The 25,012-nt window shown below is 45.0% G+C and overlaps 1 protein-coding gene across 1 annotated transcript; it reads left to right on the forward strand.

Moving 5' to 3' along the window:
- Nucleotides 1–25,012, forward strand: LOC115198278 (segment polarity protein dishevelled homolog DVL-2). The gene is made up of 14 exons (XM_029760144.1): nt 1–480; nt 13,804–13,873; nt 15,198–15,358; nt 16,045–16,154; nt 16,693–16,913; nt 17,043–17,112; nt 17,594–17,733; nt 17,837–17,913; nt 18,031–18,098; nt 18,758–18,889; nt 20,859–20,990; nt 21,249–21,425; nt 21,649–21,882; nt 22,030–25,012. The coding sequence occupies exons 1-14, from the start codon at nt 320–322 to the stop codon at nt 22,596–22,598; spliced, it is 2,322 nt and encodes a 773-aa protein (XP_029616004.1). The 5' UTR covers nt 1–319; the 3' UTR covers nt 22,599–25,012.

The raw sequence follows: 25,012 nt of genomic DNA on the forward strand, positions 1-25,012 counted from the left end.
AAAAGTTTTAGACCCCCCTTATGTTTTTGTTGGGGGAGAAGTTGTGGGTAGCGGATCCTGTGAATGTAGCGTGTGCGTGGTTTTTAACACCTTCGCCGTTAGGGAATTATATTTTTTTCTTTGGGGGATATAAACTAAGGCGATATGTTCGTGATATAAGTAAATGTTAAACTTTTTCATTAGTTCTGGCCAGGGCAAACTCACTGCTGGCTAGTGTTGTAAGAGCACTTCTCCTCACCCCCCTTCTCCCGTTAGCATAGCTAGTGTTAGCTAACTAGCTACCTTTCTCTTCCATAGTTGAAAAAAAGTTGCTGGTGAAATGGCGGAAACCAAAATAATATACCACATCGACGAGGAGGAGACGCCGTATTTGGTGAAGATTCAGATTCCTGCCGAAAATATCACTTTGTTGGATTTTAAACAGGTCTTGAACAAGCCCAACTACAAATTCTTCTTTAAGTCTATGGACCAGGACTTCGGGTAAGTGAGAGCCAGTGATGCATGATTGTGCGGGGTCGCGTTGTGGGTTTCAGGCAAATTATGACAATAAAGAAGAAAACCAACCGAGTCCAGTAGTTGATTAGATACGTTATTGCAAAGTCTATTTATTTTTTACTATACTCCCAAAGACACAAAGGGTGAACTGTTGCTACACTTTGTTAACGTTAGTTACAATAACAACGTTAACTAGTAACCATTTAACTATCAACTTGCATGATCCAATGTTGCAAATGAAAGGTGTCATTCAGTAACAAGGTTTACAGATTTTCATGCAAATATTAATAAAACTGCATAAAAATAACATGCGCATTTTCCCACCAGAGATGTTTCTATCAAATTGACCTGTTGCAGCAGATAAAAGGCTTTGCGTGATGACATTGTGCACATAAAAATTCAATGGTGTGCAATTCGGGGCGTTCCTGCCCCACCCCTTCGAGCATCCCAATGGTTCCATCATGAACCCCCCAAGTACCCCATTGGTCTAAGGGAAATAAAACTATCAGGGTTTTTTTGTGCCCGCCCCCCGGAGTATGCCTTGCTAGCCAGCTGGTCGCTACCGCCTGCCGAACCCGTGCCCTTACTGTTGTTAACAGAGCTGCGGGAAAACCGTGCCTGCCACTGGGGGCTAAGGACACGTTGTCACCCCCCGCCTTCCGCTAGCACAGCTGGTGGGAGGATGGGGGATACACCGTGTGCTAGCTATCTTGTTAATTAGCGTCACCGTCTGCTGGTTAGCTAGCACGCAGTGTCACTCTCGCCTGCTGTGTACTGGAGAAAACCGTGCCCGAGAGGCAGAGGGCAGTGGCGACACTGTTAGCTAACTAGCTAGCTTGCTAGTTAGGGACACTGTGTGCTAATTAACACACGGTGTCCCTAACTAGCACACAGTGTCGCCTCCCGCCTGTTGTGTACTGGACTAGCTGGGTAAGCTAGCACACAATGTCCTTCGCTCCCGCCTGCCGAACATCTGCCCTCGGCATCGTTGACAGAAATGCAGGAAAACGTTGCCGTTAGGTAGGGACGAAGGACACTGTTTACCGGTGTACGGCTAGCCAGCTGCTGTTGTCGGCCCCACCCCTTCTGTGGGGTTTATTGGTGGCAGGCATCCAACGTTATTGTGCATTAACACCACCTACTATACTGGAACTCCCCCGCATCTTAAAAATGGACCAATAAAAGTATAAATAGCTGTTCCTGCAGATGCTGAAATGCCCACATGCAGGAACGCCCTGAATTGCAGGTCGCATTTGCACTTTTCTCGTTAATGTCCCATGTAACAAATAAAAAAATACATGTTAAATGGGTTTCCATTGCATTTTCAACTCTACTGATGGTTTTCTCAAACATTTCAAATCAAATTTATATAGCCCTTCGTACATCAGCTGATATCTCAAATTACACATGGCTAGCAGATGTTAATGCGAGTGTAGTGAAATGCTTGTGCTTCTAGTTCCGACAGTGCAGCAATATCTAACAAGTAATCTAACAAATCCACAACAACTACCTAATACACACAAATCTAAAGGGATGGAATAAGAATATGTACATATAAATATATGAATGAGCGATGACCAAGCGGCATAAGCAAAATGCAAAGGATGGTATAAAATACAGTATATAGATATGATATGAGTAGTTTAAGATATGTAAACATTATTAAAGTTGCATTATTTAAAGTGACTAGTAATCCATTTATTTAAAGTGGCCAATGATTCAAGTCTGTATATAGGCAGCAACCTCTCTGTGTTAGTGATGGCTGTTTAACAGTCTGATGGCCTTGAGATAGAAGCTGTTTTAAAATCTCTCGGTCCCAGCTTTGATGCACCTGTACTGACCTCGCCTTCTGGATGGTAGCGGGGTGAACAGGTAGTGGCTTGGGTGGTTGTTGTCATTGATGATCTTTTTGGCCTTCCTGTGACATCGGGTGCTGTAGGTGTCCTGGAGGGCAGGTAGTTTGCCCCCGGTGATGCGTTTTGGGGACCACACCAACCTCCGGAGAGCCCTGCGGTTGAGGGCGGTGCAGTTGCCGTACCAGGTGTTGATACAGCCCGACAAGATGCTCTCAATTGTGCATCTGTAAAAGTGTGTGAGGGTTTTAGGTGACAAGCCATATTTCTTCAGCCTCCTGAGGTTGAAGAGGCATTGTTGCGCCTTCTTCACCACACTGTCTGTGTGCGTGGACCATTTCAGTTTGTCCGTGATGTGTATGCCAAGGAACTTAAAACTTTCCACTTTCTCCACTGATGTCCCGTCGATAGGGGGTTCTCCCTCTGCTGTTTCCTGAAGTCAACAATAATCTCCTTTGTTTTGTTGTTGAGTGAGAGGTTGTTTTCCTGACACCACACTCCGAGTGCCCTCACCTCCTCCCTGTAGGCTGTCTCGTCGTTGTTGGTAATCAAGTCCACTACTGTTGTCATCTGCAATCTTGATGATTGAGTTGGAGGCGTGCATGGCCACACAGTTATGGGTGAACAGGGAGTACAGGAGGGGGCTTAGCACGCACCCTTATGGGGCCCCAGTGTTGAGGATCAACGAAGTGGAGATGTTGTTTCCTACCCTCACCACCTGGGGGTGGCCCGTCAGATAGTCCAGGACCAAATTGCACAGGGCCTCAAGCTTAATGATGAGCTTGGAGGGTACTATGGTGTTGAATGCTGAACTGTAGTCAATGAACAGCATTCTTACATGGGTATTCCTCTTATCCAGATGGGATAGGGCAGTGTGATGGCGATTGCATCGTCTGTGGACCTGTTGGGGCGGTATGCAAATTGGAGTGGGTCTAGGGTGGAAGGTAAGCTGGAGGTTATATGTCCTTGACTAGTCTCTCAAAGCACTTCATGATGACAGAAGTGAGTGCTACAGGGCGGTAGTCATTTAGTTCAGTTACCTTTGCCTTCTTGGGTACAGGAACAATTGTGGCCATCTTGAAGCATGTAGGGACAGCAGACTGGGATTGGGAGCGATTATGTCCATAAACACACCAGCCAGCTGTTCTGCGCATGCTCTGAGGATGCGGCTAGGGATGCCGTCTGGGCCATCACCCCTGCGAGGGTTGACACATTTAAATGTCTTACTCACGTCGGCCACGGAGAAGGAGAGGGGGGGGCCTGCAGTCGTTGGTAGCGGGCCATGTCGGTGTCATTGTATTATCCTCAAAGCAGGCAAAGAAGGTGTTTAGTTTGTCCGGAAGCAAGACGTCGGTGTCCGTGACTTGGCTGGTTTTCTTTTTGTAGTCCGTAATTGAATGTGGACCCTGCCACATATGTCTCGTGTCTGAGCCATTGAATTGCGACTTCACTTTGTCCCTATAATGACATTTCGCATGTTTGATTGCCTTACGGAGGGAATAAGTACACTGTTTATGTTCGGGCCATATTCCCAGTCATCTTTCCATGGTTAAATGCGGTGATTCGCGCTTTAAGTTTTGTGCGAATGCCGCCATCTATCCACGATTTTTGGTTAGGGTAGGTGTTAATAGTAACAGAGGGTACAACATCTCCAATGCACTTCCTTATAAACTCACTCACCGAATCAGCTTATAAATCAATGTTATTCTCTGAGGCTGCCCGGAACATTTCCCAATCTGAGTGATCCAAACAATCTTGAAGCGTAGATTCCGATTGGTCACCAGCATTGAATGGTTCTTGTTACGGGTGCATCCTATTTGAGTTTCTGCCTATGGGACTGTAGGAGCAAAATTAAGTCGTTGTCGAATTGTCCCAAGGGAGAGCAGGGGAGGGCCTTGTATGCATCAAGGAAGTTAGAGTAGCAGTGATCAAGTGCATTTCCCACGCGAGTGCTACAAACAATGTGCTGATAGAATTTAGGTAGCCTTGTTCTCAAATTTGCTTTGTTAAAATCCCCAGCTACAATAAATGCAGCCTCAAGATATATGGTTTCCAGTTTATATAAAGTCCAGTGAAATTCCTTGAGGGCCGTTGTGGTATACGCTTGAAGGGGGATATACACGGCTGTGACGATAACCGATGAGAATTCTCTTGGGAGATAATATGGTCTGCATTTGGTTGTAAGGAATTCTAGGTCAGGTGAACAAAAGGACTTGAGTTCCAGTATGTTGTTATGATTACAACACGAGCCATTAATCATGTAGCCTTCGCCCCTGCCCTTCTTCTTCCCAGGGAGATGTTTATTTCTGTCGGCGCGATGCGTGAAGAAACCCGGTAGCTGTACCGACTCTGACAGCATATCCCGAGAGAGCCATGTTTCTGTGAAACAGAGAACGTTACAATCTCTGATCTCTCTGTAAGGCAACACATGCCCTAATTGTCTACCTTGTTGTCTAGAGACTGGACATTGGCGCGTAATATACTCGGAAACGGTGGGTGGTGTGCATGCCTTCGAAGTCTGACCGGGATGCCGCTCCGTCTAACTCTTCTGCAGCAACGTTGTTTTGGGTCGGCCTTTTTGATTAGATCCAATGTCCTGGTTGGTGGTCCGAACAAAGCATCCGCTTCCTTTATAAAATGTTTGCGTTATATAGCGAGTGTCCCCACTAGTATTGGCACATGCGCTCTAGCCAACAGCTCGCAGATATACAGTGCAGGTATAGCCTACATGAGATTATTATGGACAAAAGGGCGAGAATATTTTGATTTGTCAAATGGCATTTGATATTTATTAGAAAGGAGCATCAAGTTCATCACCTTGCACTTTCAACACCCTGTGAAGTTCATCATCTTATTTCATCTGTAGCCTAATAAACTGCGTGCTTTCCCTACAAGTCTTAGTGGGTGGACCACACGTAATTGCGTGACTCCCAAATTTACTTCGATATAATGGTTATTATCATTACATGTGCATAAGTGTTTCCAGCAACATTTCTCGCATAATTCATTTTCCAGACCCAAAAAGATTCCGCCTTGTCTAGCGTATTTTGTTTTGTCGACATTTGGAAAGTTTACTTAAAAATGTTCCGTTTCCGTCAGGTCTGTTGTGGTATTTTTTTTATCCGACATGTACTTTACTCACACAAAAAAGTGGATGGAAACCTGGTTAGTGGTTTGTAACCAGGTTTCCGTCCAACCTTTTTATGCGAGTAAAGTACGTCTGATAAAAAAAAATGTCGCGACCGGCCTGATGGAAACAGCAAATTTCTCTGTAAACTATCTATACGCTAGACAAGGTGGGATCTTTTTGTGTCTGTAAAATTTAATTATGTGAGAAATGTAGCTGGAAACGCTTTTATATGCATATATGGATTTAATAACCATCATATCGAAGTAAAATGGGAGTAACGCGATGACCTGTTGTGTAGTCCTCCCACTACGACTCGGGAAAGCATGCCGTTAACTTCACAGGGTGTTCCTTTCCAATAATTATCAAGGGGCTTATTCTGGCGGCATGTTATTATTGATGTTTGGCAAATATTGTTGCTATTCTGTCTAGAGGTCGACCGATTATGATTTTAACGCCCATACCGATTATTGGAGGGCCAAAAAAGCCGATACCGATTAATCGGCCGTTTAATGACAATTACAACAATACACTTATTTTAACTTAACCTCTCTAGGGTAGGTGGCACCAAATCGTCCCACCTACGTAACAGCCAGTGGAATCCTGTGGCACATTATTCAAATACCTTAGAAATGCTATTACTTCAATTTCTCAAACATATGACTATTTTACAGCATTTTAAAGACAAGACTCAAGTTAATCTAACCACACTGTCCGATTTCAAAAAGGCTTTACAACGAAAGCAAAACATTAGATTATGTCAGCAGAGTACCCAGCCAGAAATAATCAGACACCCATTTTTCAAGCTAGCATATAATGTCACAAAAACCCAGAAGACAGCTAAATGCAGCACTAACCTTTGATGATCTTCATCAGATGACACACCTAGGACATTATGTTATACAATACATGCATGTTTTGTTCAATCAAGTTCATATTTATATCAAAAACCAGCTTTTTACATTAGCATGTGACGTTCAGAACTAGCATACCCCCCGCAAACTTCCGGCGAATTTACTAACAATTTACTAAATTACTCACGATAAACGTTCACAAAAAGCATAACAATTATTTTAAGAATTATAGATACACAACTCCTCTATGCACTCGATATGTCCGATTTTAAAATAGCTTTTTGGTGAAAGCACATTTTGCAAGATTCTAAGTAGATAGCCCGGCATCACAGGGCTAGCTATTTAGACACCCAGCAAGTTTAGCCTTCACCAAACTCCGATTTACTATTAGAAAAGTTTGATTACCTTTGGTGTTCTTCGTCAGAATGCACTCCCAGGACTTCTACTTCAATAAAAAATGTTGGTTTGGTCCCAAATAATGCATAGTTATGTTCAAACAGCGGCGTTTTGTTCGTGCGTTCAAGACACTATCCGAATGGTAAATAAGGGTTACGAGCATGGCGCATTTCGTGACAAAAGATTTCTAAATATTTCATTACCGTACTTCGAAGCATGTCAACCGCTGTTTAAAATCAATTTTTATGCCATTGTTCTCATAAAAAAGCGATAATATTCCGACCGGGAATCTGCAAATAGGTAAGCAGAGGAAAGAAAATAAAGCATGGGGTCGACTCGGGCACGCGCCTAAGCCCATTGTCCTCTAATCGGCCACTTGTCAAAAGCGATAATGTGTTTCAACCTGGGGCTGCCTCGACATCGTTCAGCTTTTTCCCGGGCTCTGAGAGCCTATGGGAGCCGTAGGAAGTGTCACGTTACAGCAAAGATCCTCAGTCTTCAATAAACAGAGGCAAGAAGAACAACAACTTGTCAGACAGGCCACTTCCTGCATGGAATCTTCTCAGGTTTTTGCCTGCCATATGAGTTCTGTTATACTCACAGACACCATTCAAACAGTTTTAGAAACTTTAGGGTGTTTTCTATCCAAAGCCAATAATTATATGCATATTCTAGTTACTGGGCAGGAGTAGTAACCAGATTAAATCGGGTACGTTTTTTATCCGGCCGTGTAAATACTGCCCCCTAGCCCTAACAGGTTAATATAATACATCAATAAAATCAATTTAGCCTCAAATAAATAATGAAACATGTTCAATTTGGTTTAAATAATGCAAAAACAAAGTGTTGGAAAAGAAAGTAAAAGTGCATTATGTGCCATGTAAGAAAGCTAACGTTTAAGTTCCTTGCTCAGAACATGAGAACATATGAAAGCTGGTGGTTCCTTTTAACACGAGTCTTCAATATTCCCAGGTAAGAAGTTTTAGGTTGTAGTTATTATAGGAATTATAGGACTATTTCTCTCTCTACGATTTGTATTTCATATACCTTTGACTATTGGATGTTCTTATAGGCACTTTATTATTGCCAGTGTAACAGTATAGCTTCCGTCCCTCTCCTTGCTCCTACCTGGGCTCAAACCAGGAACACATCGACAACAGCCACCCTCGAAGCAGCGTTACCCATGCAGAGCAAGGGGAACAACCACTCCAAGTCTCAGAGTGAGTGACGTTTGAAACGCTATTAACGCGCACCCGGCTAACTAGCTAGCCATTTCGCATCGGTTACACCAGCCTCATCTTGGGAGTTGATAGGCTTGAAGTCATAAACAGCGCAATGCATTGCGAAGGGCTGCTGGCAAAATGCACGAAAGTGCTATTTTGAATGAATGCTTACGAGCCTGCTGGTGCCTACCATCGCTCAGTCAGACTGCTCTATCAAATCATAGACTTAATTATAACATAATAACACACAGAAACACGAGCTTTAGGTCATTAATATGGTCCGTTCCGTATTTTACCAAACGGGTGGCATCCATAAGTCTAAATGTTCCTGTTACATTGCACAACCTCCAATGTTATGTCATAATTACGTAAAATTCTGGAAAATTAGTTTGCAACGAGCCAGGCGACCCAAACTGTTGCATATACCCTGATTCTGCGTGCAAGGAACGCAAGAGAACTGACACAATTTCACCTGTTTAATTTTGCCTGCTAACCTGGATTTCTTTTAGTTAAATATGCAGGTTTAAAAACATATACTTGTGTGTATTAAAATATACTTGTGTGTATTGATTTTAAGAAAGGCATTGATGTTTATTGTTAGGTACACGTCGGAGCAAAGACAGTCCTTTTTCGCGAATGCGCACCACATCGATTATATGCAACGCAGGACAGGCTAGATAAACTAGTAATATCATCAGCCATGTGTAGTTAACTAGTGATTATGATTGATTGATTGTATTTTATAAGATAAGTTTCATGCTAGCTAGCAACTTACCTTGGCTTCTTACTGCATTCGCGTAACAGGCAGGCTCCTCGTGGAGTGCAACGTAAAGCAGGTGGTTAGAGCGTTGGACTAGTTAACCATAAGGTTGCATCCCCAAGCTGACAAGGTAAAAATCTGTCGTTCTGCCCCTGAACAAGGCAGTTAACCCACCGTTCCTAGGCCGTCATTGAAAATAAGAATGTGTTCTTAACTGACTTGCCTAGTTAAATAAAGGTCTTAAAAAAAAGTCAAATCGGTGGCCAAAAATACCGATTTACCGATTGTTATGAAAACTTGAAATCGGCCCTAATTAATCGGCCATTCCGATTAACCTGTTATGGATAGGGGGCAGTATTTTCACGGCTGGATAAAAAACGTACCCGATTTAATCTGATTATTACTCCTGCCCAGAAACTAAAATATGCATATAATTATTAGCTTTGGATAGAAAACACTCAAGTTTCTAAAACTGTTTGAATGGTGTCTGTCAGTATAACAGAACTCATTTGGCAGGCCAAAACATGAGAAGATTCTGTTCAGGAAGTACCCTGTCTGACCATTTCTTGCCCTTCTTTATTATCTCTATCCATTACAAAGGATCTCTGCTGTTACGTGACACTTCCTACGGCTCCCATGGGCTCTCAGAGCCCGGGAAAAAGCTGAATGACGTAATTCAAAGCCCTGGCTGAAACACACGAGCGCTTTTGCTAAGTGGTCTATCAGCGGACAAAGGGATTCATGCTCGTGCACGATACCACACCATGTTTTTATTCTATCGTCTCTGAACGGATTCAACGACTCCCGGTCAGAATATTATCGCTTTTTTACGAGAAAATTTTAAACAGCGGTTGACATGCTTCGAAGTACGGTAATGAAATATTTAGAAATCTTTTGTCACGAAATGCGCCATGCGCATGACCCTTATTTACCATTCGGATAGTGTCTTGAACGCACGAACAAAACGCCGCTGTTGGAACATAACTATGGATTATTTTGGACCAAACCAACATTTGTTATTGAAGTAGAAGTCCTGGGAGTGCATTCTGACGAAGAACACCAAAGGTAATCAAACTTTTCTAATAGTAAATCGGAGTTTGGTGAAGGCTAAACTTGCTGTGTCTAAATAGCTAGCCCTGTGATGCCGGGCTATCTACTTAGAATATTGTAAAATGTGCTTTCACCGAAAAGCTATTTTAAAATCGGACATATCGAGTGCATAGAGGAGTTGTGTATCTATAATTCTTAAAATAATTGTTATGCTTTTTGTGAACGTTTATCGTGAGTAATTTAGTAAATTCACCGGAGGTTTGTGGGGGGTATGCTAGTTCTGAACGTCACATGCTAATGTAAAAAAGCTGTTTTTTTGATATAAATATGAACTTGATTGAACAAAACATGCATGCATTGTATAACATAATGTCCTAGGGTTGTCATCTGATGAAGATCATCAAAGGTTAGTGCTGCATTTAGCTGTGGTTTTGTTTTTTGTGACATTATATGCTAGCTTGAAAAATGGGTGTCTGATTATTTCTGGCTGGGTACTCTGCTGACATAATCTAATGTTTTGCTTTCGCTGTAAAGCCTTTTTGAAATCGGACAGTGTGGTTAGATTAATGAGAGTCTTGTCTTTAAAATGCTGTAAAATAGTCATATGTTTGAGAAATGGAAGTTTTCGGATTTTAGAGGAGTTTGTATTTCGCGCCACGCCCATCATTGGATATTGGAGCAGGTGTTCCGCTAGCGGAACGTCTAGATATAAGGTTAATCGGCCGACCTCTTATTCTGTTCATAATATTCTCATGCAGGCTATACCTGCACTATCTGCGAGCTGTTGGCTTGAACTCAGAGTTGGCAAATTTGCTACTTAACGCAACATCTTTTTGTGCCAAAACCATCAGTAGAGTTGAAAATGCTATGAAAAGCCGTTTTACTTATTATTTTTTATTCGGTACATGGGAAAACAAATTTTATGTGTACTACGTCAGCACGCACAGACTTGTCCGCAACAAGTACATTTAATGGAAACACATCTCTGGTGGGAAAATGTGCATTTTTTATTTATGTAGATTTTAGAATATTCGCGTGAAAATCTGTCGCCAATTAGTTACAAAATTGGCTAGTGGGAGAAAATAAGTGTCATGAGAAGGGGGAAACGCTTGAGTTGATCTAATGTTTGGAATAAGGGTATGTGATTTTATCTTTAGACAGTTAATGCAACAAGGTGACACTGTAGCTCAGTTGGTAGAGCATGGTGTTTGCAACGCATGGTGTTTGCAACGCCAGGGTTGTGGTTCGATTCCCACGGGGGGCCATGTATGAAATGTATGCATTCACTACTGTAAGTCGCTCTGGATAAGAGCGTCTGCTAAATGACTAAAATGTAAAATGTAAATTTAGTTGGCCTGTTAGGCTGTTTTTAATAGTTTTTAAGTGAATTCAATAAGCACAATGTCCCATAACGTTACCCAATTTTGTGTATGACTGTTGCCTATCAAAGAGGGAGGCGATGTGGGGGGTCAATGACTGCACAAAGAAAGCCAAACCATCTCTCTATCCATCACACCCCTCCTGATCTCTCATAGCTAAGACCAGGCGAAAATACTAGTATAGAAATATGGGTCAAAGCATAACTTCCGGCATAAATACTGTCTTTACATTGGACACCACAATGAAGAAAAACCCTTCTCACCCTGGCTGTTACCCTGGCTGTTCTCATCACTAATTCCCATCTCGCTCTCTCTCTCCGTGAGCTTGTGAAATCCTCAGCTTTTCTTCCCTTTTGGGAACTGGACCAAGTTTTTGTCTCCCCTAACACCCTAGCTTGGCTGGCTGCAACCCCTGTATTCCTCTCTCTCTCTCTCTCTCGCTCCTTCTTTTCTCCCATTTAAATCCTCCAGACTGAAAGAGCTGTCTCCTCTCGCAATTAATCTTTCTTTGGTGGCTGCCCATCAGTTGTGCACTTCCTTAGGTTGAATGGAATGCATGTTTGTGGTGGCGTTTGATTGATGAGACCTAGGGCTTCTGTTAAACTCATTACTTGCAGTTAAACTGCTTAAGTTTTGTAAAGTTAGTAAAACGTACTTTGATGTCTCTCTCGGATGTTACTGAACGCGAAACCAAAACACCATGTTATGTTATTAAAACAGGCACCAAAACAATCAAATGCTCCTGCATCATTAGTGGGGATCCCAGGTGGCACAGCGGTATAAGACACTGCATCTCAGTGCTAGAGACGTCACTACAGACCCTGGTTCGATTCCAGGCTGTATCAGAACCGGCCGTGATTGGGAGTCCCTTAGGGGGGCGCACAATTGGTCCAGCGTCGTTAGGGTTTGGCCAGGGTTGGCCCTCATTGTAAATAAGAATTTATTAACTGACTTGCCTAGTTAAATAAAGGTTAAATCCATTTTTTTAAATGTGAGTTGTAGTCAAACAGTTGGAAGTGTCTGACTCCTGGGTTCGTTAGACCTAAGCCTACTTCTACCACAACCGCAACATTTTGAAACATCTCAAGAGAGTCAGTTACAAGTAGGCTACATTTAAACCCAGCTCAAAGGAGTCAGCTGCCCAATCAAAACAGAGCTAGTCAGCCTGTGTTTGCCTGTTCTGTGTGTGTTTTGTTTCCTGGAGTGTGAGCCAACTGTCAGACAGGCTGTGTGTGGCAGTCAGAGCAGAGCTGAGCAGTGTGGAACAGAGTAGACCAGATCGGGGACCTGGGGTTGGACAGAGGCCATTTGCTTGGTGTCTGGCCGTGGCAGAATCAACAGGAAGAGAGAGGGGTGGTGAGCAGGGGGAGAGGGGTTGGGGTAGTGGAAGTGAATGGTGGTTTTGGGTGTGCTGTGCGAGAGATTAGTAGATGGGAGAAAAAAACGTGTTTGTTTGGGATGTGCGAGGCAAAGAAGTAACTTCTAGGAGGGAGGTGCTGGGCAAGAATTTCAGGTTTTAGGATTCCAAAGGGATTCTGAATTTCCAAGATGTGTTTGTGTTGTTTGAGACATTTTTGAGTGAGTTGGTGAAATAGTTTTGAGGTGAGGTCATTTTGTTAGGAATGGTGAGGTATGCAGACTATTACCCTGTTAGGGATAGAATGTTGCATCTGTCCCTTTCTGGATGCAATCTGAGTCTTAGCAAGAAAGAACAGGATAGACCGAGGGCAAGAGAAAGAGGGCAACCGAAGGCTTGAAAGAGAGCGAGAGATGAGAAACAGGGGACAATAGGGGGTAAAGACGGGTTCTCACATTCACCCACTCCAGCACTGTCACACAAGGCCCGCCTCACTGGTGCCCACAACAATCTGGCCCTGTGCTGCTTACACTCAAAACAACAGCTGCTCACACTCACCCACATAACCAACCCTCAACAGCTGCTCACACTCACCCGCAAAACCAACCCTCAACAGCTGCTTACACTCACCTGCAAAACCAACCCTCAACAGCTGCTTACACTCACCTGCAAAACCAACCCTCAACAGCTGCTTACACTCACCCGCAAAACCAACCCTCAACAGCTGCTTACACTCACCCGCAAAACCAACCCTCAACAGCTGCTTACACTCACCCGCAAAACCAACCCTCAACAGCTGCTTACACTCACCCGCAAAACCAACCCTCAACAGCTGCTTACACTCACCCGCAAAACCAACCCTCAACAGCTGCTTACACTCACCCGCAAAACCAACCCTCAACAGCTGCTTACAAAACCCCAGAGTGGGGCAGAGCCGACCATACTCTTTAGTCAGTCAGTTAAATGTTTCCTCTACACAGAACTCATGTCCAGCTCAGGTCCTAAGTACTGCAGTAATAACATAGTGGCTCAGACAGACAAATATTACACAGCAGACTCTGTCTCACTAACATTGTATAAGTGGATCTCAAGAACCAATGGCTGGTCCGTGAAGGTTTCAGATGTAGTTGTAGGGAGTGTGTATCTATCTCCGTTGTGGTTTGGTAAGGACGCTGAGTCATTGGGAAACAAACACAGCGGTGACCTCGTGTTGCTCTTTACGTCGGTCTCTGCATATGGGTTTACAGTAAGTGTTTGTCTCTGTGTTTTCACTTAGCCTCATCTCTCTTTCTTTCTTGTTTTGTTTTAGGGTGGTGAAGGAAGAGATCTCAGACGACAGTGCCAAGCTCCCCTGCTTCAACGGACGAGTGGTGTCATGGGTAAGGGCAAACTGGTAGAGGTAGACAGTCCACAGCTGTCTTGGACCAGTGAAAGGCCAGCAGTAGAAGGGAGACAGAGGGGGAATTCCTCCAAACTCTTTTTCCAGGACTGAATTGTAAAAGTCAAGTTCCCAAGTCGGAACAATACTGCTGAATTGGACCTTGCAGTTCAAATGTATCATAAACTGCTCAAAGTGAGCTTTGAACCTGAGCCAGAGATGTAGGCTACAGACTCTGGAAAACTCTGTCTGAGTTTCAGAGTTTAAAACGATCTCCATATTGGCGTCAAGTTCCAAGACCATTACATGATCTTCTAAGAATGCCAATTAGAACGTTATTGTCATGGAACGTTTGGTTCTAACATGGCGGCCATTCCTTTACCGACCTCTGTGGCTATGACCCTGCTTTAACTACTAATAGAACACTGACAAAAACCCACTACCATGAACACCTTGGTCTGTGAATGTAACACCGACAGACCCAAGGTATTTCCTGCATCCTCAAATGTCCTAACTTATGATTATATTACCTACCCTAAAGAACATGCAGGAAATGAGTCCTGGAGACAAAACATTGTGACTTGTCCCGGTTGGGAGGAAAACATCTGCTAAGTGCATATGAAGGAGAAGAAACGGGAGAGAGGGATTAAAAGGGTTGGACAAAGAGAGGAGGCCATAGGGACTGACACATGATAGGATGGAGGGTCCCAGAGGGATGACTGCTCTATAGTCGAACAGCCATTTAGAAGAACGAGGGAAGGAAGAGAGCTTAAAGAAAAGAAAGGGGGAAAAGTGTTCTGTGTCTCTGACACCTTAGAGGGGATATTCAATCAAAACGGCAAACTGGTTTTCAGGGGAAGGTTCAGGACAGAACTGTATCCATGAAACTTGAACACATTTGAATGGATTCTTTGTTCAGTCTCCTTTGTCATAGAGAAATTAAAATGTATAGAAACCCAGAATCTTTGTTGAAAGATAGGTTGTTAGCTTTTTAGCCCCTCTCCAGGCAGACTGGTCTGTGCAGGAGTATGTTGGGTCTGTAGGGAGTAGGTAATTGGACGCCTTGCGCAAGGTTAGGGATGGGCAACTGGCGGCCCTTTGAGTAAAAAAAACATAAGTTAACAACCCCCCAAAAAATTTACTGACATAACAAAGAACGGAAATAATAATTCCTCTTCTTCCTCCTGATTTACATTTTAATTAAAAAAAATGTATTTTAATTTTTTTATCCTCCATCCTCACTATCATCGCCTTTCAACTCCTTTTCCCCTCTTTCCCTTCTCTGTCCACCCCCTCCAAATCTCTGTCTCTCCTGCTCTCCTCAGTTGGTTTCATCAGACACGCCAGGAGCAGCAGAGCCTGTATCACCAGTCCTTCCTCCACCCCCAGCAGAAGTCCGGCCCCCGCCCTCACCCCCTCCTCCTCTCCCACCCCCACCTGTCGAGAGGACAGGGGGCATCGGTGACTCCAGACCCCCATCGTTCCAGTACGTGCGCACACCCTCTCCCACAGTCCCAAATAATCAGTGTTCTACTCTAATGTGTCTCGTACTGTATCTAACGTATTCCAAGACAGAATACCTCAGTCACTCCAGCTATCATGTTACCTACTGTTAAATACAACGGCCCATTTGAACATGATCTTTAGCTTGTGCTGCCCATTGACAGTAAGCACCTGGTCTGGGAACAGGTTCTAGTTACTGTCTGTCTAGGTTATAATACACCGCACACCAGGGTTCAGGTAGTATTTAAAATCATTAGCTGCACTGTATTCAGTTTTCCTGGTGCAATGGGACCAGTGGAATGGCCCCAAAAGTACAAACCCGCCCATCTAGCACTCAAGGCAGACTAAAGTAATCACTCAAAGTTTTTGAAAATTAAGATTTCAAGTACTATTTGAACCCAGTTGTGATATACAGTACCTTTACTAGGCTTGATCCATTGCTTCCTATTCATACACATTGTCCTCATAGGTCGTAATACGATCTGTGTTGTAGCCTATATTATTAGACGTTAGGTGTGCGCTGCTATTTGTGTTTTATTAGTAATGTATGTCACAGAGCCAACACACAATACTGTCTTTCATTCACCCATAGAATTAGAATGAGTAGAATGGACGTTCTCGTTCAGTCAATTCTATGTTTTCCCTACTTTAACCCTCTCCCCTATGCAGTCCCAATGCAGCAGGCAGTGTGGAGAACCTGGACGACCAGACAGAAACAGAGTCTGTGGTGTCCTTCAGGAGAGAGAGACCCAGACACAGGGAGGCCATGGAGCAACATGGTGAGCACTCTGCACCGCCCGCTCTAGTGTCACATGATGGCTTCCACTCGATTGAACAGCGACAAAGTCAAAATGGCTAATAGACCAGCCACAAAGTCAAAATGGCTAAATTGTAAAAATGAATGAAAACAAGGTTGTTATTTTTGGTCCTAATTTAAGGTTAGGCATAAGGTTAGCAGTGTGGTTAAGGTTTAAAATCTCATTTTAAAAATATAAGTTTTTTAAATATGCAGGGTTTAGGACTTTGTGGCTGTGGTGGAAGCCATGATGGAACAGCACTGGGTCATGTTCAGTAGGGCACTGTAATGGAACATTTTGCAATGGAAAATGACAATGAGCGTTTCTTATTGGGCAATGTCAGGCTTCCCGTTTCAAAATATTTTGTGTCTACTGAACGCAACCCTTGTTCTAGTGGTAATAGCATGAATAAACAACATGAATAACATGAATAAACATGAAATCCATAGTTAACCCTCTATCTCTCTTCCTCTTCTCCCCCCGCTCTCCTATCTCTCTCTCTCAATCTCTGGTGCGTCAGGGCCTAGGATGAACGGCCAGAGCCGCATGGAGCGCCACCTAGCGGGCTATGAGAGCGCTACCACGGTGATGAGCAGCGAGCTGGACACGACCAGTTTCTGTGACTCTGAGGACGACGACACCATGAGCCGGTTCAGCAGCTCCACAGAGCAGAGCACGGCGTCCAGGCTGCTCAAACGCCACCGCAGGCGCAAGAAACAGCGCCCGCCCAGGCTAGAAAGGGTAATGAATGCACTAGTCCTTCTTCCCTCTCTTCATTTTTGACTTAAGTTTGCGACATAAACCGTTTTAAGTCAGAAATATCCCATTCTGCGTTGGAATTTATTGTGTTTTCCCTTTTTCTTGTCCCAGGCGTCGTCGTTCAGCAGTGTGACGGACTCCACCATGTCTCTAAACATCATCACCGTCACGCTCAACATGGGTCAGTACCGTTTCTCCGTCTGTTCCTCGACACCACTCCCCTTCTCACGTCATGCGTTTTTATATCGTCCACCCATCTCTCTGACCCTCTCTGACTGTCGAGCTCGTTATTTTAGACCACCTGACCAGTACTCTGCGCGTCCATTTTGGAAAAACCTCCAGTCGTTCTGGAAATAGCCGGGTGAGACCTGCCTGATCTTTGCAGTAGCTCACATTCTGTGAGGTGAAACAAAACGTAAGCGCTCAGTGTGCTTTACCGGGCTATAGACATCCGCCCCTCCCAACACATTTCTGCCCTGTGACCTGAACTCCATGTCTCCGCACCGCTTCCTCCCCTCTCTCCCCCTGTCACGTCTCTGTCCTTCTGTCGTCACTTGCTGTCACACCAACTCTTACCACCACCTCTGAGGTTCTTTATCTCGGGGAACTTTCTTCCTAAAAGTTTTAAGATGAAATAACCGATATCCTCTTCCCTCCCACAGAGAAGTATAACTTCCTAGGCATCAGCATCGTGGGCCAGAGTAACGAGAGAGGGGACGGGGGCATCTATATCGGTTCCATCATGAAGGGAGGGGCCGTGGCCGCCGACGGACGCATCGAACCCGGGGACATGCTGCTTCAGGTGTGTGTGTGACTGACGGGTAACAAGATAGCCATATATGTGATTGATTACATCGAGTTAGGATTGGACCGTTCATATCGACGGACTCTCTTTCTCCCTCAAGGTGAACGACATCAACTTTGAGAACATGAGCAACGACGACGCGGTGCGCGTGCTGAGGGAGATCGTACACAAACCAGGGTGCGTTTCAGACCTAGGGACATGAGTACATTTACACAGTCGAGCCCTTTTGTCTACGCTCAATGGGAAATGCCAGTTGACATGCGATGATGACCTGTCCTTCCGTCTCTCCCTCAGGCCGATCATCCTGACGGTGGCTAAGTGCTGGGACCCGTCACCTCAGGGCTACTTCACCCTCCCCCGCAGTGAGTGGCAGCCTGCACGCCTCGTCTCTACCATAGAGTTGTACAGCTACTCTGTCTCTATGGTCTTTTACACTGGGTGTACATAACATTAGGAACAGCTTCCTAATATTGAGTTGCACTCCTTTTTTCCCCTCAGAACAGCCTAAATGTGTCAGGGCATGGACTCTACAAGGTGTCAAAGTGTTCCACAGGGATGCTGGCCCATGTAGACTCCAATGCTTCCCACAGTTGTGTCAAGTTGGTTGGATGTCCTTTGGGTGGTGGACCATTCTTGATACACACGGGAAACTGTTGAGCGTGAAAAACCCAGCAGCGTTGCAGTTCTGACACACTCAAACTGGTGCCCCTGGCACTTAAATCTTTTCTTGTCCCTTCACCCTCTGAATGGTACACATACACAATCCATGTCTCAATTGTCTCCAGGCTTAAAAATCCTTCTTTAACCTGTCTTCTCCTCTTCATCTACACTGATTTTGAAGTGGATTTAACAAGTGACATCAATAAAGGATCATAGCTTTCACCTGAATTCACCTGGTCAGTCTATGTCATGGAAAGAGCAGCTGTCCCTAATGTTTTGTATAGTGGAGCCATCAATACTTTATGCTATGAAATGCCAAAGGAATTACGTTTTTGAGATCTCGTCTCCCCCTTCGCTGTAGATGAGCCGATCCGGCCCATAGACCCAGCAGCTTGGGTGAGCCATTCGGTAGCCCTGGCGGGGGCCTATCCTCCCTACACCGGCAGCTCTGCTCTCAGCACCATCACCACCACCTCTGTCACTGAGACAGAACGTGAGTACCGCATGCTCTTTCTTTTTTTTCTTTTTTTATCTACTCTCTCTCTTTAGCTACTCTCTCCATATTACCACTCTCTTTTCAACTTTCTCACTCTTTTAAACTCCTCCATTTACCTTCTCGCTCTTTCTCTCTCCACTTGACTGACCCCAGTCTACTCTCTCTTGTCTCCCTCTCTGTTTCTCTCATTTCTGCCCTCCTCCCTCTCTCTGGTATCTTATTTTATTGTGGTCCATCCATTCCTTTGTCGCGTGTCAGGCGTTTTATACCCGGCCTTGGCACAGGAAGCACCGGCCACATCTGTCTTTCTCTTCGAGTCTACAGTTTTTTATGTGGTCAATGATGGCTGTCTGCCTCCCTCCGTTTTTACCCATCCCTTTCTAAACTCGGCAGAAAAAGAAACGTCCTCACTGTCAACTGCGTTTATTTTCAGCAAACTTAACATGTGTAAATATTTGTATGAACATAAGATTCAACAACTGAGACATAAACTGAACAAGCTCCACAGACATGACTAATAGAAATGGAAAAATGTGCCCCTGAACAAAGGGGGGGTAAAAATCAAATGTAACAGTCAATATCTGGTGTGGCCACCAGCTGCATTAAGTACGGCAGTGCATTTCCTCCTCATGGACTGCACCAGATTTGCCAGTTCTTGCTGTGAGATGTTACCCCACTCTTCCACCAAGGCACCTGCAAGTTCCCAGACATTTCTGGGGGGAATGGCCCAAGCCCTCACCCTCCGATCCAACAGGTTCCAGACGTGCTCAATGGAATTGAGATCCGGGCTCTTTGCTGGCCATGGCAGAACACTGACACTCCTGTCTTGCAGGAAATCACACACAGAACGAGCAGTATGGCTGGTGGCATTGTCATGCTGGAGGGTAATGTCAGGATGAGCCTGCAGGAAGGGTCCAACATGAGGGAGGAGGATGTCTTCCCTGTAACGCACAGCGTTGACATTGCCTGCAATGACAACAAGCTCAGTCCGATGATGCTGTGACACACCGCCCCAGACCATGACGGACCCTCCACCTCCAAATTGATCCCGCTCCAGAGTACAGGCCTTGGTGTAACACTCATTCCTTCGACAATAAACACGAATCCTACCGTCACCCCTGAGACAAAATCGTGACTGGTCAGTGAGAGCACTTTTTGCCAGTCCTGTCTGGTCCAGCGATGATGGGTTTTATGCCCATAGGCGACGTTGTTGCCGGTGATGTCTGGTGGGGACCTGCCTTACAACAGGCCTACAAACCCTCAATCCAGCCTCTCTCAGCCTATTGCGGACAGTCTGAGCACTGATGGAGGGATTGTGCGTTCCTGGTGTAACTCGGGAAGTTGTTGCCATCCTGTACCTGTCCCGCAGGTGTGATGTTCGGATGTACCGATCCTGTGCAGGTGTTACACGTGGTCTGCCACTGTGAGGACGATCAGCTACGTCTCACAGTATGGACATTGGAATGTATTTCCCTGGCCACATCTGCAGTCCTCATGCCTCCTTGCAGCATGCCTAAGGCATGTTCACACAGATGAGCAGGGACCCTGGGCATCTTTCTTTTTGTGTTTTTCAGAGTCAGTAGAAAGGCCTCTTTAGTGTCCTAAGTTTTCATAACTGTGACCTTAATTGCCTACCGAGCTGTTAGTGTCTTAACGACCGTTCCACAGGTGTATGTTCATTAATTGTTTATGGTTGATTGAACAAGCATGGTAAACAGTGATTAAACCCTTTACAATGAAGATCTGTGAAGATATTTTGATTTTTACAAATTATCTGTGAAAAACGGGGTCCTGAAAAAGGGACATTTTCTTTTTTTGCTGAGTTTATATCTCTCTCTCCTCAATCCTACCCCCCTTTCTCTCCTTTTATTTCTCCCTCTATCTTCTTCCTTTTCTTTATTTCTCTCTCCCCCTCTCTTTTTCTCCCTCCTTTTTAATATCTCTTACTCCTTCTCTATCGCTCCAGGTTTTGATGACTTCAACCTGTCCCTCCACTCTGACATGGCATCGGTGGCTAAGGCCATGGCCTCCCCAGAGTCTGGCCTGGAGGTCAGAGACAGGATGTGGCTCAAGATCACCATCCCCAATGCCTTCCTGGGTGAGTTAGAGCATGGGGGGGGGGGTTTAAGAGGGCCATAGTCAGGCCTCTGTATCAAAATAAAAAAGGGGACATTTAAAGGGATCAAACTAATGATAAACTCTTTCCTCATTTTCTCTCTCTCTCTCTCTCTCTCTCTCGCGCTCTCTCTCTCTCTCTCTCTCTCTCTCTCTCTCTTCTCTCTTTCTCTCTTTCTCTCTTTCTCTCTTTCTCTCTTTCTCTCTTTCTCTCTCTCGTGTGTTTGTGTCTTATCTCCAGGTTCTGATGTTGTGGAGTGGCTGTACCACCACATCGAGGGCTTCCAGGACCGCCGCGAGGCCAGGAAGTATGCCAGCAACCTGCTGAAGGCCGGCTTCATCCGCCACACGGTCAACAAGATCACCTTCTCAGAACAATGTTACTACATCTTCGGAGACTTCAGCGACTGTGAGAACTGTGAGTACCAGGGGGCCACTTACGCTGGAGAAAAATCACTTTGATTGCTTGGATTCTTTTATTTGAATTAATTTATTTGTGGAAAGGTTAATGCCTATGTCTTCTTAATAGCTGTAAGAGCTTATTCAAACCCATTGGCCAAATTAGTTCTTCAACCAGTTAAAGTTTAACTCGCTCTCCTCGCCCCCTCCCTCCTTACTTCTCTCCTCCCCGTCCCCCTCAGACATGGCCAACCTGTCCCTGATTGACAACGACGGCTCCAGCGGGGCCTCCGACCAGGACACCCTGGCCCCCTTGCCCCTCCCGGGGGCCACACCTTGGCCCCTGCTACACTCCTTCCCCTCCTTCCAGTACCCCCACCCCCACCCCTACTCCAGCCAGCCCCCACCCTACCACGAGCTGTCCAGCTACAGCTTCGCTCCAGGCAGCACGGGCACAGCCAGTCAGCACAGTGAAGGTAAGACCAAGGGGGAGGTAGGGAAAGAGGGCCAGGGAGGGTGTCACATTGGTGGCCAATGTCCAAATTGTGACTGCATTATGGACACATAAATGTGTGAGAGCTGGCAGTTCTAATCAGTTCTAACCCCTGTGTTTATCCCCCTAGGGAGCCGGAGCAGTGGGTCAACGCGGAGCGAGGGGGGTGAGAGGCGACGAGGCAGTAAGGGGGGTCAAGGCAGTACGGCGGGAGGAGGAGGAGAAAAGTCCCCCTCTGGAGGAGGGGAAGGGGGGGACTCTCGCTCGGGCAGCGGCAGCGAATCGGAATACTCAGTCCGCAGCAGCCTGAGGCGGGGCCACGGCTCGGCCACGCCTAGCGAGCACAGCCACTCCTCCCAGCGCTCGCATCATCACCATCACCGCATGCCACCGCCCCCCCACATGTCGCCCTATCCCCCGGGGATGCCCATGCCCTACAACCCTATGATGGTGATGATGGTGCCACAGCACCCACACCCACACATGGGACCCCCAAACATGGGACACCCCCACCAGTACCCCCAGCAGCACCCCTCGGTCCCCATGCACCCGGGCATGGGCCCCTCTGTCCCTGGAGGACCACCCGGGGCCCCCCCAACCCGTGACCTGGGCTCTGTTCCCCCCGAGCTGACGGCCTCGCGCCAGTCCTTCCACCTAGCCATGGGCAACCCCAGCGAGTTCTTTGTGGATGTCATGTAGTCTGACGATGTGAGTGACCATTTGATGTGAGGTTTAGGAGTGTTTCACTCTTTGGGGACTGAATATTCTAGTCTATGCTGGTAATTAACTTGTGGTCTGATTAGGACCTAGTAGATTGGTGTCACTCATTTCTTGTCTGGTAAGAACAGGGTTCAACAGTGAGTCAGAGGAATTTTGGCACAGTATCATAAAAGACATGAGATGCATCACGTCTGGCTTCCCTTTTTCTGAATATACTGGCATACTGTATCTTGACTTGCAACTCCAAAACATGCTGCTGGACTCTCCATGTCAGAAAAGCAACTCTTCTCGTTTCATTTAAGACGTGTGTGTGTGTGTGTGTGTGTATTGGTTTAGTTCTGCTTCTGAAATCACCGATTTTTCAAAATCAAATTTTATTGGTCACATACACATATTTAGCAGATGTTATTGCGATTGTAGTGAAATGCTTGTGTTCCTAGCTCCAACATGTAGTTAATAGCGTTTGGCTGACTGGGTAGGTGTGAGTAACTGTAGTGGTCGTTCATTGAAACGACTGAAGTAACGAACTGGCCAAATGAGCTGTCGCCAAGTGTACTGAGAGGACTCGGACAGTAGAGGGCGCCACTTGCTCTTTTATATTGGGGGAGGTGAAATTGATCATGTTTCCAAATTTACCTGAGTGTTGATAGTGGCATTTGGGGCTGTTTCACGTGACTCATGAGTGCCTTATTTTCAGCCATTAGCCTCCTAAAAGACATGTATGAAATGTGTTATGTCTCAAGACCATTTTTTTTTCATGAATTTGTGTGCCAACTAGTTTCTATTGTATTATTTTTGCATTTGTATTTTTGCCTTTGTATATATCTATAATAACTCCCATGTAAATGCAATAGAATAGTGAACTTGTGAAGCTAGAGGTCAAACAATGACAGACAAACTTCTGTCTGGCAATCAGAGGATAAAGACCTCAAATGACAAGAATGGGTACCATGTCTAGGACTATGTGGTATAACAAAAATGGTACTTCAGGCTGACGAAGGCACACCAAAAACTACTTTTGGGATTGAATCATGAGTTCTCTCTTCAAATAACTGTGATTTTTCCCCCTTCATCCTCTTGCCTCATATTTTGTATGTTAATGACACGCATAAGCATCCATTTTGTACGAAGGAATATATAGATGATGACAACGATGATGTATAACCGAACCATAAAGGTGCTAAATGAAGTATGGCAGTGTCACCTTGGTGTTTTTCTTTCTTGTTTGATTTCATTATTGTCACTTTTTGTTTCTGTATTTTAGAATACATTTGTAACAGACTGAAATTGAAATACATTTTGTTTTTTTTACAATATCTTGTGAATGTAAATAGATTTTAGAGAAATATTAATGTGGCATGCATTTTCTTTGAAGAAGTTTAATTTTCTTGACTCTTCCCACTTTGAAATAAGGAAACCAGACTTTCTCGTGCTGCCGAAGTCTGGGGTGTATTCATTAGTCGGATTCTGTTGCAAAACGTTTTGCAACAGAAGCCGTTAATTCCAAACGAAAAACGTGAGTTTCTATTGGACAAATTCAAGTAGGTCCCTCCCCATGCACGACCTGTGGGTTGGCATCACCCTGGGTGTTCATCGGCTTCAAGGGCATCCTGCTGTATGGCAACCCTGCCCAGAAAGAGAAGTACCTGCCCAAACTAGGCACAGGTTAGAACCAGACAAAGACCCTATAGGTTGAAGCGTGGCATTAAATAAACTGAGCGTTCAACAGTGCGTGAGTATTTATTTATCTTTCAAGAAAGCTGAAGCTAGTATCATATTTTTTTTTATAGAAAGAATGGTGTGAAAGCTTAGTCAAACTCATTCGACTAATGTGCTTCAGACTGGCTTAGTCTTTGTATCGCGCTGTGGATCAAATCCTTTTTTTTTCCCCTTGAGAGAGAGAGAAGCGTTCTGTCTGACTCAGCCGGACAGTGGTTCTGATGATGCTTCTATTACGACCTTCACCCTCAACAGATCTGGACCAGGTAGTTGGGTGAACGCGTGCACACGCATATGAGGAAGCTTTCCTGACAAACACATCCCCTAGTCCAGATCTGTTATATCCACATGTGGTTCACTGTGCGTTCACAATTTATCCCGGCCGTTCTCGGGTTTATATTTCCTATTTTACTGTCCCTCACAGCAATGGAGGCCTGACTGAGTACTAGTGCAAACAAACCACCCCTGACTTTACAGTAGTACTCACTAGCTTGACTATTCTGAATTTTAGAATATCGTCATATGCACGAACTGTTTCGGATGGGAAGCATGACATGCCTTTAGGGGAATCGGCACCACTGTTCCCCCCACTGCCTTGGTTATTGTTTTTGTTGTAGAACTGAGCGTCGCAGTAAAAAAATGGCAGTATTAATGCTGCTGTTCTATCACGCGTG

Source organism: Salmo trutta, chromosome 8 (assembly GCF_901001165.1).
Source record: "Salmo trutta chromosome 8, fSalTru1.1, whole genome shotgun sequence".
Taxonomy (NCBI): Eukaryota; Metazoa; Chordata; class Actinopteri; order Salmoniformes; family Salmonidae; genus Salmo; species Salmo trutta.